A 21,767-nucleotide genomic window follows, 5' to 3' on the forward strand; every position below is an offset into this window, starting at 1 on the left:
CGTAATACTCAAATCAAATTAACTTCCAGTTTTTAACTCTGAAATACAAGGTTTGCAATGACTGGATTTTCAGGAAGGCACACTGGTATTCAGTTATTAGAAAGACTCTTTTCTTATTTATCATTTAAGGTGACTGGCAAATCTAAGTCAGAATGATTTTGCATGAGACAAGGTAAAAATTCAATGAGATTGTACAGCTATCGGAAGACTCTCTGATTTTTTTGTTTCAGATGTCAAGACCATTTATATAACCCATCTATTTTGCCCATGACTCAGAAGGACATGATCTACAATATCAGCTTTTCAGCTGGTTTAAATCAGGAGGTTCTAGATGGTGTAAATCACTGTATGAACCTCTGAGCAGTTGCATTTTTTTAATCTCAGTAAAAGATTGACCCAAAAGTCTTGAAATAAGTGAGTATACAGCAGTTTAAGACACACTTCAACTCATACTTACATGTGGCTCTTGTTTCCTCAGCTCTTCTAAATCAGGACGTTGTCTTGTCATAAACTCTATCTTTGAAGTAATAGTGTCAATAATTAATTTAATGCTTGGATAATCCTTTACATATGAAATATTCATTTTAGAAGGCTGGTAATGGTCTTTCATGTCACTAAGGCTTTCATTGTCCATTAAGCTTGGATTGCTAGCAAAAGCTCCGTAATGGAAGGGAGATGGTATTAACAACAGGCCATGTTTGGCTCCAGTCAGTATGTAGGATGCCATCACTAGAGTCATTATAATCAACCCAAATATTAAGCTGCATAGCTTCCCCTTCCTTAAGCAGAAAAATCCATTCCAGCTTTCCCTGTGATCAGTCCTTACTTCCAAAACTGCAAGCAACTTCATCTGCTTGCTGTCGGTGTACAAAGGGATCTTATTTTCTCCTTTGCAAACAGGACACTTCTGGTTATTATGATTAGGTCCACGGCATCTGAAACACTGTCTGTGCAAGTCATTTGGTAATAAATGTATGCAACAATTAATGCAATACCTCATATTACTACTGTTAAACTCCTGTATTAATGAGCCAAGCACAGCCATAAAAATGTTTCTGAAGCATATGAGTCATCTTCTGTAAGTCTGAAACTATTTAATTCCTTGAGTGATTCTACGACTACTCAGCAACACAAAAGGACAGGTTCAAACCAGAATAGGTAAAAGCACTCAAAAAGTGACATAAGTCACATAAAGGGGGAACCCCCCCCCCCCAAAAACCAAAAACCAAGCACATAAAAATACATGTACTGTGATGTGGTTTCCAAGAATTTGGCTCAGAAAGAGGAATGTGGCGAAGTAAGAATCAGCTACACAACTGGCTCAAGTTTTTCCCATTGAACAAAATGAGAAGGAAGAAAAATTGTTATGTAGCGTGAAAATATGCAAAAAATAAAAATAACTCATTGTCCTCTGATTTATGCTGGAATAGGCAAATATGGGTAGAAATTCCCAGGTATTCTTAAGACAAGCGGGTTCCAAACCAGACTGCTGCTACTGGAAGCTTCATCTTCCCAGAGATGGTTTCAAAGATCTGCATTGTACAACCTAAAGAAACAAAAACATATATATAGATACACACAGAACAGCAGACATAATATCTACATTGACCTTCATTCAAAGCCATAGTAAAGCATGATCTAGCACAAGTAATTTCACAATGCTATTTGAAAGATGTCTTCTATTTGCCAAGTATATTAATTGCAGCACTCATGATATTAAACCCAGGAAACGTTTGGCTTCAAGTTCACCATGAGCTGCCCTTTCTTTTCATTCACCTGTCTGCTCACATCAACGAACAGTTGCTACCACAGGTAACACTACATGACTTCCCTCAGCTGCTCACTAACCTATCTAACAGATCTTAATCTGCTTTTTATATATGGAAGCGTTTTTGGACAGTGTCCAGTAACACAGGTTTAAATATTTACACTCTATCCGTACATGGGGACCTTAAATTAACTGTCCTGAAGTGGGGTAGGACCCTAGTTAAGGGAACAAGGCAGGGATAAGATAACAGTCTCCTTTCAAGCATATCAGACAAAAAGCCAAAGAAAAACCCTAAAAGCCAGAAGTAAAACATTCAGCAAATTGAAGGGATTAAATAACAGACATGAGCGAAGGCTCATGACAGAATCTCTGGTTTCTGGACCAAATGATTTTGGGACAAGAGTAACCACCCGCGATGTACTCCCAAGTCACCAAGATGCTTTCAGCACTGTCAAGCTTCGATCTTGGTTTGAGCATGTCCGTGCTTGGCTTTCCAGGCAGCATTCAGAGCAGAGACACTTAAAGTCACAAACAAGTCATCAGCTTAAGGACGGTCTTAATTAAAGCATATTTATGCATAGTTGCTCTAGAATTTCTGTTTTCATGGTTTATTAAATACCTTACTGGAACTACCCACATTTTAAGGTCAAAATCAACTCTCTATTTTCAGAAGCCAGATTATCAACTCCAAAAGCTCACAGTTAACATACCTTCTTCTATATACTAGAAAATTAGCATTTTTTTTTTTCTAGAATTACTTTTCTGGGGGAACTAAAGACAGGAAATATTTTAAAACAAACTTGAAAAGTCAGAAGCAAAACAATAAACTGGCACAGAATGAAAAGGAAAAGAAGAAGATGGGGAAAACCTAAGGGACAGTAACAATATATGGCTCTGACAGGGAAATTCTATTTTAGCTTTTGTCACCTGCTAAAGACAGAACTTCCCTTTAGCCCCTGGGAAGGAAGATACCTTAAGGCTCCAGTGCCATGATGCTCCTTGTCCATCCCAATGTAGAGACCCATGAAAGCAGCAACCCAGTTCCCCTCTCAACGTCTCCATTTCCTCAGCATCACCCCAGGACCTGGTCTGCCACAACCCACTTCTCAGCCCTTCCACCGACAACCCCAGTATTAACCCGAGTAATTGCCCTGAAGGTTCAATACAAACAGGTTTAACCATATTGTGACTAAAAGAGGCTCGATATTGCCTCTGAAAAACAGAAATAAAGGACTGTCCCTTTTGTGCGAGGTCAATAAAGGGCATATGGACTCCATGCGTAAAACATAACACTTCATTGCAGATAAAAGCAGCAGGTGAAGGAGCTGGAAGAATTCAGGCACACAACTGTTTTACATGAACAGAAAGATATCTTTTGCCCAGAGGACTATGGATGATGAAATGCTAATTAATAAAAATTATTTTTCAGATTAAGTTAATCTGTGTTATAATTAACTTCACTAGACCAGAGAATCCGCTCATTGCGTATGGGATGTCTAAAGGTCTAACGTCCACTTTTACTACTTAAATAAAAATGCATTTCCAAGTCACCTTAATCAAAATACCAAAGAGAGAGAGATGTTTGACAATTCACACTTATGAAAAATTAGTGTACTATGAGACTAACACACACACAAAAAAAATCAACACCATTATAATTCTTATATGGGTACAGTTCTCCTAGTTTAAATACACCTCGGTAACCACGTACAAATTTTTTTCTCATTAATTTTTGCCAGTGGCTCCCTTCTCTGGACCCACAGTAGTTGCTCCTTCTCTACAAAAAAATCTCTTTTCTTTCCTTTTAAGGCTCAGAAATGCTTTTTCTCTGCGTTGTTTCCAAACATCTTTCTTTCCTCCCTATCCTACAGTGCTCTTCATTCCACCCAAACCCATCTAACTTAACTCACCCTTTTGCACGTCTCTGTCTTCAGCAGAAATCTTCCTGTCTGACTTTGTCCCTTGGTTCCTAAGAAACAACACAGACTTACACATTTCTGAAGTGCATGGTTGTGTAACGTCCAAGACACCAATAATGAAAATAACTTCTCACAACGATACAATGGATACACAAAGGGTCCTCTGATTACTCCTACAACACACCAAATCATAGATGCATAATCATTACTAATTATGAGTCCCAGAATTTGGCTATTTTGCCTTTAGCTCTTGCAACACTTATTTTTAATTCTTAAGAAACATTGCTACAATTCTAGATAATAACTCTTGGTTCATGCCTACAAAAGTGTCCAAAAGTGTTACTTCAGATCCTGCATTAATCATTGTTCTTTTAGCTTCATTTTTTGTATGAGACAAAGTGCTTTTGTAAAATCATTTGTATTCTTGATGTTTCTCCCACCTACCACTGCCACATATTGGAGTATTTCTGCAATTAGAGCAAGCAGGCTGTGTCTCAAGGAATCAAGAATAATTATTTAGATAAATACCAAACAAAAGTATTTGCAAAATACCTCCCTACTGTCGTGGTTTAACCCCAGCCAGCAACTAAGCACCAGGCAGCCGCTCACTCACTCCCCCCCCATCCAGTGGGATGGGGGAGAAAATCAGAAAGAGAAGTAAAACTCCTGGGTTGAGATAAGAATGGTTTAATAGAACAGAAAAGAATAAACTAATAATGATAACACTAATAAAATGACAACAGTAGTAATAAAAGGATTGGAATGTACAAATGATGCGCAGGGCAATTGCTCACCACCCGCCGACCGACACCCAGCCAGCCCCCGAGCGGCGAATCCCTGCCCCCCACTTCCCAGTTCCTAAACTAGATGGGACGTCACATGGTATGGAATACACTGTTGGCCAGTTTGGGTCAGGTGCCCTGGCTGGGCATGAGAAGCTGAAAAATCCTTGACTGTAGTCTAAACACTACTGAGCAACAACTGAAAACATCAGTGTTACCAACATTCTTCACATACTGAACTCAAAACATAGCACTGTACCAGCTACTAGGAAGACAGTTAACTCTATCCCAGCTGAAACCAGGACACCTACAAAAAAAAAAAATTTCCTTAATGGGTTTATTCTACAAGTCAGATGAGGCAGACAGAAACCGTAGCATAACCATTACTGACTATATTTAAACCAAAGGGAAGAAAAACAGTGTAAGACTTCTCAAAGAAACTAGTCTTAAAAACTTCTCTAAAGAAATGGACCTGTGGTGATTTTGACAGAAGTTTGAATGACTAGAGAGACTAAATCAGATTCATGTGTGTAATATTAAACCCAGAAAGTTTATGCTTTCTCAGTTCCGCCCCCCCCCCAAATGAATGTCCAAAAGAAAAAGAGAAGCTACAGAAAGGAGCCAAGATTTAAAGCAGGAAAGAGCTTGTCAGTTGTCCAAACACCACCAATGGTCCTAATGGCTGGAGAGGAGGAGGACGAGAAAGGGAGGTCCTGACAAGAAGTGAAAAGTTTCCATCGTGCAAGTAAACATTTCAGGCAGCAATAAGACATCTAAGCAAAGATCTTCAAAAAAAAAAAAAATGAGGCAGGAGACAGAAGTACTATCAGGGCAGGTTTGGACATCATCCACGGAGGAAATAGAAGAAATCATGAAAACAGAAATAGTTCCAAAAAACAGGCTGTAGAAAAAGAGAGGATGAAGATGAGAGTCCTCATAACAAAAGATAAGAAAAGGGAGGTGAGAAAAGCACCTCTTCAAAAATAGGCACAAAGAAGGGACTGTAGGTTACAGTGGTAGCTATAAAAACATCTGGTAACCAGAAGGTGCCCTACAGCATCACTTCAATTAAATTTATCATGTGCTACACATTTTTTTTCATGTAATCCTTCCACCTCGAACTCCTCCACTTTGACACCCAGTGAGTATCTCAATATTCTCCCAGACCTCTGCTCTCTAGCTCCTTGCTGTTTTTCAGAGGGACCAGTCACTATGCACTGTCTATTTAGAAAATAAATTTTAAAAAATTCGTTTATTTTCCAGTTCTCTTCTAACAGGGATCTGAAACTTGCTCAGTGATACTGATTGAACAGATTTATCTGACAGTCTTACAGAATCAATTCAAGACTTGTGTATTTGACATTAATTCTCAATTTTTTAAAAAGAGCCATCAGAGATACATTAATGAATACAGAGTGCAGGACCTTAGAAAAACCACATAAGCTTCTCTGTCCTATCTTATGTCCATTTGTATGTTAATAAAATGGACTGGAATTTATCGAACCCCTTCCAGGTGCAGACACTCCTCATGAAACTCCATTACAAATATTACAAACTTAAGGAAAAAACATGTTAACTACATCTTTGACAGCTGATGGAAATGCTTTATCAGGAAGCTGATGCAAGGGAAAGAAAGAAAAAAAAAAAAAAAAAAAAGAAATATGCTTAGGCTACAGTAAAACCGAGATCTTAATCACACCAGTCATGCGGGAAAATTTAAAGTTCCACCAGCAACCATAACTCTGCCAACTTATGCATACACTCTACAACAGACTGCTTAATTAGATGATCAGTGTGACGACCTACCACAGGGCAATATGACATATTACTCAGCTAATAGAGATGTTGATTTTATTTTTTTTAGTAACCGCTAGTTGTGGACATAGCATTTTACATGATTTTCTACTGTCATGTTCATGTAATAAAAAACCCCAGTTGTAATAAACACAGGAAAGTCAGGATATAATTCCCTACTGCCACTCTCTTCTCTTTACCAAGAAGGTTTTTAACAAAAGTTCATTCCCCAACCTTTTACCATGCGATGAAAGATGCTCACCAGAAGGCCAGAATCTTTTCCCAGCATAAGCAGCCCTCATTTTCCCCATTCACCCCACGAAATCAAGACATCTACAGTATCTTTTTTTTTTGTTGTTTCTTCCATTCAACATTTCCAATAGTGAGAACCACAGCCACAGCCACACTTCACCTTTTTTGTATTTCAATACTGAAAGCAGAAGGACGTGAATTGCAGGCAGATGAACGGCTATGAGATTTGAGTTGGTAATAAACCATTTATGTCTTCTTATATTTAGTTGCAAAACTGCTGTCGGTTCACTGGCAGAATACTCTCTTTACACAACAAGCAGTGTCTTTGCATATTGCTGAATAATGTAGCATGTAATTTCCTCTTGTTGAAGTGGATGGTGAATTATTTATGAACATGTCTATATGGTATTTGTCTGTTGTACATAAGTGTATACCAGCTCCAACCACAAAATCAACATAAACCTTTTCAAGCTCCTTGGCCAAAACCAATCCTCCTCATAAAAATGAGGATCTTTGGGAATCTCCTAAATAGGAAACTTGGATATAAGGTATGACACACAATGGAATGGGAAAAAAAAATGAATAGCTACCTTAGATTTCAGTGTACTCCCACTGAAGCCAAGGGCACCTGCATCACTGTCTCAAATTGAAGCTCACTCAAGCTAACAAATATATCTATATACAACAGAGAACTTAAGACCATACAGGTGAAACCTTTTCTTTGCTAGTTTCCCCACGCAATTCCTTCATTATAAAAAAGGAGGAACCGTTGGGTACAGAAGCTGCTGGCTGGATGTGGGAGAGAAGGCTGGCAGGTAACACTTGCAGGTACCACAAAAGCAAACAGCACATGGCAGAGCCGCCTGCTAGAGCCTTACAATAATCTACTGAAAATGCAGTATCCACCATGTCCTACTCATTGCCATGTGGGAAGCTAAGTAGGGTAAAAAGATAAATTACACCACAAATAAAACCTGCAAGATTTTTCATCATTCACATCTTTTTGTTCACTATATAGAAAATATTTGAAATTCTGTTTTATTTCTGTTAAATAAACATCTCATAAAATTGCTCTCCTTCGTCTTAAAGGTTTGTAAGGGAAGACTGTAATTAAAATAGCGATAAAAAGAAATTACTTTCATATGCTCAGTCATATAACTAAAATTCTCTTCCTCTATGAATAAGATAAAACAGATGGAATAGATTTTACATGCACACACATCTTCTGGACATCTAAGTGTATGTCTTATTTTTCAGGTCACCAGCCTTAATATTTAATGTGCTTTCCTTTTTTTCATAATTCTTTAAAAGCAAGATAAAACAAACTTTTGCTAGTACTCTTAAGGCTAAATTTTATACTAGCCTTGTTACTTTCAGCTGTATTCAGCTTTTCCTGCTACCACATGACAGAGCGGCGTGCTGTTAACCTGTTATAAACACACTTCAAGTACACCAGCAACACATTTCTCAGCTTGATGTATAACTGTTTCTCTGTTTCATGTCAACGGAGCTACAGCACTTCGTTTCAGCTCTTCACACAATATCATTAAAATGTGGAACTCATTGAGGCCAAAAGTACGAATGGATTTGAAAGACGTTAAACAATTAATGGAGAATAAATCTATCAATGGTTGCTATCCTCAATTCCCAGAAGCTAAAAAGGGATGGGGTTTGGAGAAAGCTATTAATACCTGTTCATGTCCTCTTCCACTGAGAATTTATTACCAGCCATGGCCAGAGGCAGGAGGGAGGGACAGAAGTATCTGTGCCAGTTGAAGATTTACGCTAAGATTGTTCTGTTGGGCAAGTCACAGCCTAAAATACGGATGTCTAAAACAAGTTAGAAAATAATCCACCAGCTCTCAGGTGAGATGGGATGAAGCACAGCCAAAGCATCCTCCTCAGCTGCAGCTCCCACGGACAGGCTCCACAGTCTCACAAAACACATTGGCTCTTTTCTTTCTGTCCATTTTCTTATTACCACTCAGGCATCACATCAAGGATTTGTATGTTGATGTGCTTATTAAAGCTGAGAAAAAATGGGTTCTTTTTCCCAAGGAATCCTGTTACTTCTCAGCAAAAGTGAAAAACGAGAACTATTAATATGTGGAAACGCAAGAGCACTTCATGTTCTTGCTCTGTGGCTTCCTTGCCACGGGAAGACTTTCAGCTGCTGGAGTGTCTGTTATTTCTCTCTGTGATGAGAAGCAGTTGCACCACAAGAAGATGCTTCAGCTGAAGCATCACCCAAAGCGGACATGTGGAACACGTCCTCTGCAGCAGGGAGCCCTTGGCCCCCCTTCTTCTTTTTTAAATGAAAGCTACGGGTGCTATAAAAATAACGATAACACCTTTAGCAAAAATTTAAAAAAAAAAAAAGGCAAAAGATAATCTGCTGGATCTCATCTGGTCAGTAACTTCTAAAGGAGCACATGGCTCCTAATTTAATAATATCTAATGCCATTCTTTGAGTAATAGCTATGTTGTTTTATCCATAATCTCCCAATTGTTTTCACTAATCTGGATAAATATTCTTACTGCCGAAGTGCCTTCCCTGTCAAATCAGGAAGATTTGTTTAATTCAAGTTCTCTTTTTGTGCTGCTAATGTGTTTTGAAATCTCAGAGCAAAGCTGATCCCACACCCTCCATGAACACTCCAGAAATGAACTTCCCTTTGGTAATATTTCACTCTCGAGTTCCTGTGAAGACAGGGCTGTCATTAGTCACAAAAAGATCAAGGTCTCTAGGCGAAACGCTGCCCACAACTGTATGGTGATAAACTTTCCATGACTCACATGAAGAGGAAAGGAAACATGAAAGCGCAGAGTGAGGATGGTAGAGAAAAAATCTTCACAAAATTTTCATATTAAAAAAAAAAAAGACAATATTTAGTAGCAGTGCAGCACAACCAAGTAATTCATTCCTCCATCAACCATTGCAACGTGGTCCATGGCAGCGGGGACCAGCTTTCTCCCCGTACAACAGCAATTCTTCAGCCTGTGCAAGATACATTTATGACCTCCAGACACATAAAAAAAAAACCTGCAAAACTTTACCATTATGGATACTTTTTAGCTATCGAGCTTACTGGAAGGGATAAGGATTGAACCAGACTACAGGCTGCGTGATGATTTTGCTCTCAGACATGGTCTCTTCAGAACAAGCTGAAGTATTTGTACAAGTGTAGTGAAGTATTTGTACAGCCTGAGGAAGTTCATCCTGTTAGCAGGCAGGTTGTACGTTTTAATAAATAAACAGTATGAGTAATAAAAAACTGACCAAAAAAAAAAAAAAGAAAATGAGCTTAGGAAAGGAGAGGAATAATCATAGATTTTCTCTATCCTGCTTATTGTACACATTTGGCTCCTCAAGTTAACATTTTTGGAAATAAACTTTGCTTGAACTCACATCTATTTACCTCAGAGAAATCAACAAGCTGCCAGAAAGAAGATATGTCAATAAAATAAGAATTATGAATCACCGACCTCTGCAACCTCCTCGCAAAAAAAAGAATGAAAAAAAAAAAGCTATTGCAGCGGTTTAGAAAAGCAGCAGGACTCATTACAAAGCTCAGCAACCTCCTGCAGACTGAAAAGCACCGCTATTTGCTTAAAAATCCTAATTTAAAAAAAAAAAAAAAAAATCAATAAATGCAACTCCCAAGAAATTATATAAACCCACTGCAAACATTTTTAAGGCAACTACTTGAAAACCAGTCATATTTTAAAAGCTAGTATATGTGGTCATAATCCATGATTATACATTCAACCTGCTCAACAACTGCTGAACCCTTGTTCAAGTGTAAAATATTCTTTAAAGGACCCGGTTCTGAAGTCTTTTAAAGCCAAAGAAAACCTCCTGAATCACCACTGAATCAGCAATCTTGCCTAAATAATGGCGGCTTATTCCATAACCCAGCTGGTTTCTTTCTCCAGATCTAATCCAACCACGCTCTGCTCCTTTCTCATCAATATACTTCCAAAGAAAATGTGAGAATGGAACAAAGGACACCCTCCATTTACAAAAAAATCAGCAAACTCCCCTAAAATCAGCATTAACGGTAGTCATTCCAATCAAATAAGGACCCACTCTTATGATTTGTGCTGCAATGCTCAGGAAATAGTTACTGAACTTGAATCACCACTCAGTTGGGGCATAAACACTGCCTGAATAAACAGATTATTGGAAACAAGGAAAAAAGGCAAGGGGAGAGGGAAGGGGAGCAGAAGACTGTCCTGGATCAGCTACAGCATGGTCATGCCTTCCCCCAGAAACCAGTTACGACACCTGAAGTCTTGTGCAGGTTCCCAGAAATTATGAAGGTCCAGCTTCTTGCGCTCCTAACATGCCACATCTGCATGTTCTGACGTGTTATTGTTTGATCTGCCTTGAAAATGTGAAAATAATAATCAAGCTTGATATTAGCCATTTTTAATTTAAACTGTTTTTCAGGAGGAAAAAATATCACTAAAAAATTTAATGACTGCTGTGTTGTTTTTTCTTTCTGTTTCACCTGATTTAAATCAGTCTCGAATCAGACCCATCATTTATTTTTGGGCTACTTGCAGAAGAAAAGGTCCACGCAGGAAAATAAAACAGAACCAAAGCCAGCCAACCTCTGGCCTACTGATAAACTCCAGACTATCTCAAGGTCTCCCAATCAGAGCTAAACTAGCATACAGGTTTAGAAGACAACGGAGTGGTTCCTCCACATTTAAGGCAGGGATGAGATCTCGCCAACAATTAATCCACAGTCACCCCTGCAGGTCAAGGTCATTTTCCAAAAGCTATTCCCATGCAAGTTTTATACTGAAGGTTTGATGAGAGCTGAAGAGAAGCGTAGGGATGTAGGACATCAGCACTGTAATGACTTCTCCAGAAACGCAGGTCCAAAAGCCCTGGAAGAAAAAAAACACCGGTGCCAGCCACCCAACCTGTGGCACCACGTGTCCCAAGCACTGTGAATCCATCATCCTGCGTCGGGTGGAGCTCACACCGAAGTATTTCTGTCCTTCCTCTTGTACAAACATGGAGCACAATTTTGTTCGCGTGTATTTATAAGGATCCTCAGAGCAGAATTTTGCCTACAGTACGCACTGGCTTCTCAACTCTTGATCAAAACTTGCTGCCTATGATGTGCAACATCTCCAGTAATTCATCTTTTCACTTCACTTAGTTTCTATGCATCTCACATAGTGTCTTGCTACAGAAACACTGACAGATTTATATTGAATGTGAAAAACCTGCACACTGTAGAAAAACTTTGTCTTTACATAAATTACTCCAGTGCGTGTCTTGTCACAGAAAAGCCATTTTAAGCCAGTTTCAGAAATCATTATGCATGATTGAAGTTCAGTATCTTTTCTTTTTTTTTAGATTCTCATAGTAACTGCGAGCAATCTCCCAATATATCCTACACAGTCCTTGAGGTCATCCCACGAAAACAGAGATAAACTGATGCATCCGTTCTGTGGGGCTCACAGATTCCTTTCCCCAAAATCTGGAACCAGATTAAAAAGTTCTGGTATTCAGAATACAACCAGAAATCACATCTATTTAACAAAAAACACCCCTTGCTAAGAAAAAGTGTATTTTCTTAAATCTCCGGAAAGACACCCAATGTCAAAAATAAAATGAAGACAGACACAGAAGGTTAAATCACTTATTCAGTGATTTAATATCAGTGAGAATTCTTCGAGCTGAATTTGCCATATTTACTTTCTTTTGCTATGTAGCAAAAGAAAAAGAACCGAAGAGCTCACTGTAAAGGTAAAAGGATCACCTGAAATACAACTTGAGGTGCAGAGAGTGGATGTGATAAGGCTGGTCTTGCCACAAATGTTTTTATTACATTTTTAATAAGATCAAACACCCGTTGAAGTTTCATTCCCAACACAGGATATCACATTACTTTACAATAATAGAAATTCTTACCTACATGCTTTTTCAAGGAATAAATCACACAACCCACGAATCAGCCAAATTCCTGTTATAAGTACTAATGCAACAGGGAAACATGAAGCATGAAGGCTGAATCTGTTATGAAGATCTTCCACTCCAGATATTTTTATCAAACAAATCCAGGGGTTTGTGGGTGGCAGGTGGGAAAAAATATCATATCTAAATACAGCTCCCATACGCCCTGCAGTCAGGCTGTAATAAATAAAAATAAATAAGTACTTATCTTCAGAAAACTACAGAGGCAAAGAATTGGTCTAGTATCGACAGAGTTCACTTACAATATGCAGGCCGTTTTTTGTTACACATTTCTTTCTGACAGCTGCCCATCCTGCTTTATTTTCAGGGTTCCAAGCCTGCTTCATTGTTTGGGTCTCTGGACAGATACTGCTGTAATTTACTCAAATAGCTCTCCTGGAGCAACTTGCTCCATAGAGATATGGGGTTTCCCTTCATGCAAAGCTCAGTTAGGTGAGGACAACACGCTCGTTTTCATCACCTTATCTGAACACGAGGAAATTGCTCTGGACGGCCAATTTCTCTGTGTCAGCTACAACATGAGGTTTGAGTGACGGCCTCAGATTTAGGCATCCGCCATCCACACCTCTAAGGTTAGTGGAGATGAACACCAAAGCCTCACTGTGCTACAGAAAAATAAATCTTCACCTTCAGAGTGCCAGCTGACTCCTGTTTGGGGAAGAGACGGAGAGCTAGTGTAGCACAGTTGAATTTGCAGGAAGAGATCTTTCAGTGCTGAAGATTTATTTTAAGCAAGGGTCTTTGTCTCTTGTATTGATTACAGGTCCAGCACCAGCACGTGGGAGAAAAATGTTCTGAGAGTATTTCCAACAGTCCTGCCAAGCATTTTCAGCCTCAGCATGCAGCAAAATAGTGGGCATTCACAGTTATGTTACTCTGATTACCATCTTGTTCTTTTTACACATTTGATTTTACTTGATTTTAGCAGCTGCTACCTCAAGTTGATTTAAAGTGAGAAACATATTCTTTCCACCATCTGAAATCTAATACTTACTGCCACTTTGCAAATTGCTAAATCTTGTGGCTTGTGAGAGATCAGCTGCTAATTTAAGGCTGCTTTTGAGGGATGAATAACATTATATGGAATAAATAGAATATGCATAACGTAATGCCTTCAGTGCCTGTTTATCTCATGGTGTGGTAAAATGTTTTTGCATGCACTAATGCAGCCAAATGGTATCTACTAGAACTCATTTGATATACCTTCACGCTTCATAAATAAGCAGTCTTTCTGCAGGGGATCGGTCTACGTGATACTTAACGTTGCTTTAAACACAATATTGTTGTGACAATTCTAGAGCAACGTATATGCTAACAGCTGCTCATTTGATTTTTAGTGACTGAGAAGGGATTTTCCTCCACCTCCAAACTGAATTTTCTCCATAAACTTTACTATCTTAACACAGTCATCTGAAATTTTTTGTTATGACTCATATATGGTACCTTCTCCATGAGACATACATTAAAATGGATGGAAAAACATCTCTCATCTGTACATAAGTACCATGTTAAGTGCTTTTTCATGAATAGGGCATTTCATCTTTCATCTAGTGCTGAGTGGGTGAAAGGAAACATACACAGCTGCGTCCTGAAAAGACAAACTGAATATTAGAGTCTGTCATTAAAGTTTCTTGTAAATTCAGACAAAAATTAGTCAACAAAAACTATTCATTGATGCCAAATCACAACTGTGGCTTTGTTTCAATACTTTTAAAAAAAAAGTAAAAACTGTGTTCCAAGCTTAGTAGTAACTTTTATAAATGTTCAACAACTTTAATTCTTTAAGCAACCACACAGCAGATATATCCCAGCCCATTAAAGTACCAAGAACCTACACACTTGTTCCAAAGCGAAGTAGATTCAAAGTCCGAGTGGAGATACCCCAAAAGGTCTAAGTATTCTCAAGAAATTGCTGATCAGTTATCTCCATAAGAGCAACACAGTATCATCAGATAAAATTCCTGCAGGTAACTTCTGGCTACAGTTAATTAAGCAAAAGCCATCTGATGGAATATAGATTATTGCTTTCAGCATCTTAGGAAAGTGTTTATTCTGCATAAGTCAAGCAACATTTACTTCCAAAGTGTCCTACCACTATCCGTAAGTGTTTCATCCAAGGCTTAGACTCCATCACTCATCTGTATCGTGTGCTCTTTAACTGCACAAAAGTGCAATAAATTTTTACTAACCAGCTTACAAGATACCATCATTCTGAAGAAGTTTCTGCATGGCTATACTCTGTTTTCCGTTGCTAACAACATGTATCTTTATAGGCAGAGCACATACTTGATGTGGAACCTAATGCCATTTGATAATGGATTAAACACTCATTACTGTCCTTTCATATCTTTAGATCATCACAGCTAAAGAACAACACTTCTATCACAAACTTCAAAGAAATTCAAATATTTTCATTATTTACTGATTTCCGCTATTACAAGAAAGAGAACGTGTTGCAATCTTTCACCAGCCTCTCAAAAAAAATACAATTTTCATAACATGGTAAACTCCAGGCCAGTAATCTTGCAACTGCACGAAGCCCCCCATTTACGACAGTATTAACAAAAAGAAAAAAAGCCATGCTATGTATGGGACCCAGTAAGTAAATACTGTAATATCCAGAACAATAATAAGATAAATCTGTTCCTCAGCCACTGAGTCGCCGACTCCCTTGACTTGACTGTGTATTCCTACAGGTTTCGCCCATGTTTGGCTTCAATATACTTGTTTTCCACTTGGAAAGAACACAACCACAAATACCTTTTCATGCTTTACATTGCCCTTAGCTAGACTGCAGATTGTAAACAAACAAGATAAAAATCTGAGAACTTTCTTTACTGAATTTCCATGGAAAGAAACCAGGAAAAAAAACCCCAAACCCAACCAACTCTGCATAACGATGAAGGCACCAAGAAAAATTTGGCATGCGCTCCCTCACACCCTGCCTCTTCTGCAACGTTTTCTGCAACATAAAGGCAACATTTAGCCTAGCAAACTAGATGGTCTTTATTTGTGGAGCGGAGGCAATCTGAGGCAAGCTCTCTACGAGACTTTTTTCCCAATGGAGATGTTAATTAATTAACTTCTGTTGTAGGGAGACTGTCTCAAACTAACCTTCCGCTCTTCCTCTGCTTAAACTGCAGAGGGTTCAAAATTCACTTTTTAAGATCTTGCATTGAGAAATTTAAAAAAAAAAAAAAAATCCCACCCTTGATGGACCTCCCAGATGGCACAAGTGCCTAATTCACACAGTGATATTTATTGACCCCTACCTGACCACCACCTGGGTGCTGTGCAGGGATGCTTGGGGCTAGGATGCTCTTGCTTGCTCCATGGGACAGACCATCTCCTGAGATGGCCCAGAGGATGCAGTTTTAAAGAGAAAGGGTGAGCAACAGTTCGCAAACACTCTGCTCTGGCCAGAAAGCTCTCGCTCTGCTGAAAAATCCCTGTGTCCCTGGGAGTAGCAGGGCACAACTTAAAAGCAAACAGCGGGAGGTTAAAATGAGGTTTTATTTTTAAATGGCAGTGCTTATTGATATATTTGGTTCTAGACAAATAGAGGAGCACATGAAGTCGCTTTAGGACTTTGCAGCTGAAATCAGATCAACACTAGTTCTGGAGCTCGAGTTCCACTTCTTGAAATAAACCATTTACTGAAGCAATTCACAGAAGAAATCTAAAATGAAACAAATTCCATCAACTGCAGTTGGCAGCCAGCTTTGCAAGAATAGAAGCATGACTGTTAATGATAACCCAAAAAGCTTAGTTTCTAATGCAGAAAAACTGAGATAGAGCATTAACAGTATTAAACTCTGCAGTGAACTAGACACATCTCCAGAATACGCCCCACAAAACACTTTGCAAGCACCTGTAAGCTCCAAATTTAGCAGGATTCACATACCTAACCAAAAACCATCTCCAGCAAAAATATCTCCCAAGTATTGAAATGCATTTCCATCTCTTAAATTTCTCTGTTGCCAATAGTGTTTACCTTATCTTAGGTCAAAGACATGAATCTTTGACTTGATGTGATTAATGTAATAACTTGGTTTAGGCTGCTAATGCATTCAAAGCTTTCAGACACGCAGGAGACGAAGATGACATCAAGAGCGTACAGTTGCATTTGGAGGGAATATTTTTTATGTGAACTAAACTAGAAATTCCTTAATATATGTCTGCAACAGGGACTGCACTGAAATAAAAGCTTACTGGGGTGTCTTAGGCCAGCAGAGATGGCCTCCAAGCCCATTTATGGTTTCTAAGAACTACTATATAATATAAACAGTAACACCAAGGAAAACCCCTAAAACCCTATCAAGTAAGTGACAACACAAGCATTCTAGGAAAGCAGTGCTCATTTCTCAAATGTGAGAGACAGCCACTACAAAACAATGAGAAAATATGCACTTTATATGCAGATAATGGTATAGAAATACACTGTATTTGTCAGCAGAAGAGCTCAGTCCAAACTGCACCAAACTGCAGCTCCAGAGACTATGGTTCTTTCAGTGCCTCAGATCCAGAGAATGTGAAAAATGGGTCTATACTGACCTGTTGTATCAAGAATGCTATTGAGTTACACGTATTTTTTCAGTGGTCACCAAAAGGAGCTGTATGGTTTCAGAAATAAGACGTTGTAGATGTTGGCCCGTGCTCAGTTTCCTTTAACGCTTTCCCCCCTCAAGAACGGCGTTAACAAAACACAGCAGTTGCCGCAAAAAGCCATATCAATCATTGTCTTCTACAAAGATCGCTCCGCACCCACATCTAAAGACAGCAACATGCAATGAAGTGCCACGAAGTGCCACGTCTTCCATCAAAGCTTCAGGAATGTGACTCAGCAGCTGGCAGGAGCCTCTGTGAGTCTGGGCAAGGAGGTCATCCCCCAAATTGGTTGTTTCAGTTGGATTTTTAATCATGAATTGCTGTGGTGCTCTCCCCAGGAAAACCCTCCACCCTTTGGCAACGTCATTGTTCTACCAGTTCATCTCTTTGCTTACGCTTTCAAGGAGGAGTTGGCATCCCCTTCTGCATCTCCCGTGTTCTTCAGGAGAGCAGGTCCCACTTTGCACGGCCGGAGCAGAGCTTCAAACCACGCAGGGTCAACAAGGGAAGGTGCCCAGGGATCTGTTTTCTGGCCCTGACAGACAAACTTTTTCTAGTGGACAAAAAAGAAACCTACTATGTGAATAACTGAGTCAGTCCTGCTGCTTTTATAGCAGTTACTTCACCAGTACGCGGAGAAATTAGGCATGCTAGAAAACCATTCATCCTAGGTGTGTAAAAGAAATTATAGTCTCACCACTGACCATTTGATTTACTTTACAATTTTCTTGCATGTTTAAATCCCCGAAAATGCCCTCAGCATCCAAAACATTTATATCAAAGCAAGTGACTTCAGAAGTTCTGCATAATCTATAAACTCAGAAAATTTCACAGTTCTTCTCACTAAGTGAAAAAATAAATCATATGCTGATAATACACCTCAGTTTCTTTATTGCATGGCTCAGTGTTATAAACTAGAGTTTGATAATAATAGCAAATGAGAAGAAAACCTCACAATTATATGCTTTTTCTTCCTTTACATGTGAAAACTTGACTTTGAAGTTATTCTTACTTTTCCTCCTAAAGGTTACTTGTACAGAGCTAAGCTATGCCAACAAAACTGATTTGGAACAAAATATATTCTCCAAACGTGAACGTTTAAATACAACACATATATTATTTCATTCATCTTTTTATATAGAAGCTTCTGTCCGACCTGAAAAACTAATTAAATGAGTAAAGGCGGTAGTTTCATCGCAAACATTCGTGCCATATGCAGCAGACTCGGGGGGATGCTAGAGTGCACTCAAATGTAACTCAGAGCTTGATTAACGTCTATGTGTATCAGATCCTTGGGGCACGGACAGTGCTCACTTTCTTGGAGTAACTCCCCATGGCAGATGTCAGAGCGCTTTTCAGTTTGTGGATGACAAAATGACAGAGTACTGACATGCGTTACCTATACTACCATATGGCATAAAATGGTAGAAGTGCAAGAAAAATCTAAATCTCCTAACTCACCATTCAGAATCCCATTACATGGCGAATGAGGCACTTTGAACAAAATTCAGATATGTATTGTACAACATAGAAAGTCACCGGCAATCCAGTTAGAAATAAACCACCTAAGGCAGACAGCGCTGAATTTCCCCCAGTAACCATATTAAACGGAGCGACTTTCAGTCTTTCCATGAGCTCAAAAGACAGAGAAGGTAATTTTTCCAACTTTCCCAAGCTGCCATCGCGTTCCCCATGGCAGAGCCGTGCCGGGACCCCTCTGCACGACGGCAGCAGCGAGCACTTGCCGGGGCCAAAGCTGGCAGGTGGCATTTTCGGGAGCAATGGTGTAAGACCTGCAGCTGGGAAGTGAAACCCTCGGTCTCATAAACAACTCTCAGTTAAGGCACTGGAGCCCTCATTAATATAATTGGTTTCATACTAGCTGCTAAAACACTAATTTGCTGCATTTAGAAGTCAACACCATTTCTATTAGTTAAGGAGGGCTTTGCCCACCTCTATTTTTGTTCAAGCATAGAAGAAAAGCGGGGAAAAAACATCTGTGTCAAACTCTGCCTCCAGCCAGTGAATGCCATGCTAGAGTACATTTTTCACCGCAGATGAAAAATGAAGGTAGGTAGTCTTACAAAACAGCTGCTCCTGAGGACTCAAAAGGAAAATAATTTGGAGAGTAACCCTCATATCATTCACTCAGAGCAATGGATTTACACCCTCCAACCTGCATGAGATCCACAGAGCAAGTATGACTCCATCCCAAACTGAAATCTGAGGTAGAAAATACATTTAAAACATAAAAACAAACTACATTACTACCAGTGGGGAAAAAAAAAAAAACAACCACTAATCATTACCCTTCAGGAAATCACTCAATTTTCAGCCTTTCTGCTTCAAGTCCAGAAAATTAAATTTCCCCTTTCTAACGGTGCTGCTTTTGAGTACAGACCAAAAAATAAATGAGCACGAGGCTTATACGACCATGGAAGAGGGTCTGCTCTCAATTTAGCATTGCGGGTAATGGGAGGAAAAAACCACATCTGAACACCGTGACCCAGATCACAAGCCCTTTTCTCGCTCTCACTGGTGAGCAATTAGTCGTCTCATCCTGCTCACTGATACTGCTCATGCTCATTGGGGTCGGGAAAAACAGCTTTGTGTTGGGTACCAAGTGTTCCTTTTCCACTTTAGAGATAGATCCCCATCTATCTATCTTTATTTACACTTTTCTTTGAAGCCTTTAAACCCTGAGGATGAATTGCATGGTTCTATAAGTGGATGCTGTTCTCTGATTTTAGAAGTGGTCCTTCCCCTGTCGACACGTACTTCCACCTTGCTTTCAGTCCTGCATGACTTTAAGACTCATCTCACTGCTTTTAACTTGGCTGAAGATGAATATATATTTAAGCCACTGGTTAATGTGTCTTTAATGATAGTACAGTTCATAATAATAAAACTGTCCTTTCCATAACATGTACTTTCATCCTTTTGAAAATTTAGTAAGCCTATTAATTATTTTCTTAAAGACCGAATTTCAAAATGTCACTGCTGACATTTAAGGCTCATAAAAAACACAAGTCTATCTTATCTGTGAGAAATGAATCTATACAATCTATTTTACAACGAAAATATTTATCAAGAAAGACAGTTGCCAATTATGAATCGGCAAAACAGAACAGAAACAAAGCCACTTGTAGCAAGTTGCTTTTTTTTTACCTTTTACATACCAAGGGCATATTTCTCCCCAGCACAGTGGTGTACAAAATAAGTGACATCTGGTGGCTATATGCTGTAATATAATAAGGCAACTCATTTCAGTGCTGCCAACTAATTCAATTTTTAAGTTTACTGCTTCTTCGTAAAGCTTTTTAGATGTTTTATTTATTCATTTTGACACAGATACTTCTGAGACTCCTAGGCATCACAATCCCAATGCATAGTGACAACTGCTGTTATCTGATTAAAGTGGGATTGTCATATTCACATCAGGAAAACCACGACTCCAAAAAGGAATTAGCAAGGCATAGCAAAACAGCACTAAGATTTAGTTAGGCAACACCAGTGAGAATCGTACCGAGCCAGGCTGTAAGAAAAGGCTGCACAGGATTTTGCAAAGGAAATCCTTCAAGTGCTCAAAGTCATTCATATCAACTCAGCTTTCTCCGAATTGTTTTTCATTAGATTTTAATTAAACAAAAAAGAAACAGCTGCAATTTTCATTCTGAGCTTAGCAGCATCCTGGTGACTAAAACTTTTACAAATTTGAAACAGCCTTTCCACTTTTCCTACCTTATTGATCCTCAGCGATGGTCACATCTAATCCGGCCAAGCCTTCTGCACCTAAACCTGCACTCCAGACATAAAGCAATTACAGCTCCCCTTCCAACACCTACAGCCCAGAAATAATGTTCTCTTTTAGAAAGCTATAAGCCTCTCTTGGATAATTAATAAATATACTGTCAGTCAGCTTCTGTTAAAATTACAAAATTGCTAGCACTGCAATTTCAAGGCTTGTAACGCCAATTTCTTCAGTAATAAGTATTTACGGGGAAAAAAAAACTGTAAGCACTATCTAACAGACATCAGATGAAATATAAACAGACTCTAAATATTTACCAGCAGAGGAAGTTCAAAAATATCCCTGCAAAAACAAAGCGGATGGCAGGCTAAATCCAGAGCCATTGAGCGTTCTTCGAAGGATGTGCTAAGAGGAACTTCATCTTCAGTTTGACATCGCTAAATCAAATTAATTCCTTCCTCCTATTCAATTGCTACATAAAAATCCTTGATGCCAAAAGGACAAAGCTAAAAATGTCCCTAAAACCATGCCTGAATGCTGCACTTGATGCAAAAGACAGTCCGAACTCCCACCCACACAATGCAGTAATGCAATACTTTAAATAAAGAGTTGGACTTTGGGGTTTTCCATCACTTTTAAGGCCTAAATATCCTTAACAGGAACGTCGACCTGCACGGTCAGCTTCCCTTAGCACTGAAATGGGCACACGTCTACAGTATCTCAATAGAAGGGGACCTCTGGGATAACACAACTACTGATAGATTATTTCAAAGAGAACTATTATTTCCTTTTCACATGCCCTCATCCCCACCAGACATTATCCTCACCTTAAGACTTCCTGGCCAAACTAAAGAATATATGCACAGAAAAGTACGGCTGAATGACTTTAGTTCCA

The 21,767-nt window shown here is 39.0% G+C and overlaps 1 protein-coding gene across 2 annotated transcripts in view; it reads right to left on the minus strand.

The window, feature by feature from the left end:
* Positions 1 to 21,767, minus strand: part of CHST15 (carbohydrate sulfotransferase 15) — a 48,410-nt gene that overhangs the window by 18,775 nt on the left and 7,868 nt on the right. For both annotated transcript variants that reach the window (XM_069797178.1, XM_069797179.1), the window contains exon 2: positions 458 to 1,546. In XM_069797178.1, coding sequence (XP_069653279.1) covers positions 458 to 1,045 — 588 coding nt within the window. In that variant the 5' untranslated portion in view covers positions 1,046 to 1,546. The remainder of the gene's footprint in view (positions 1 to 457; positions 1,547 to 21,767) is intronic.

The sequence above is a fragment of the Haliaeetus albicilla genome, chromosome 11 (genome assembly GCF_947461875.1).
Source record: "Haliaeetus albicilla chromosome 11, bHalAlb1.1, whole genome shotgun sequence".
Lineage (NCBI taxonomy): Eukaryota > Metazoa > Chordata > Aves > Accipitriformes > Accipitridae > Haliaeetus > Haliaeetus albicilla.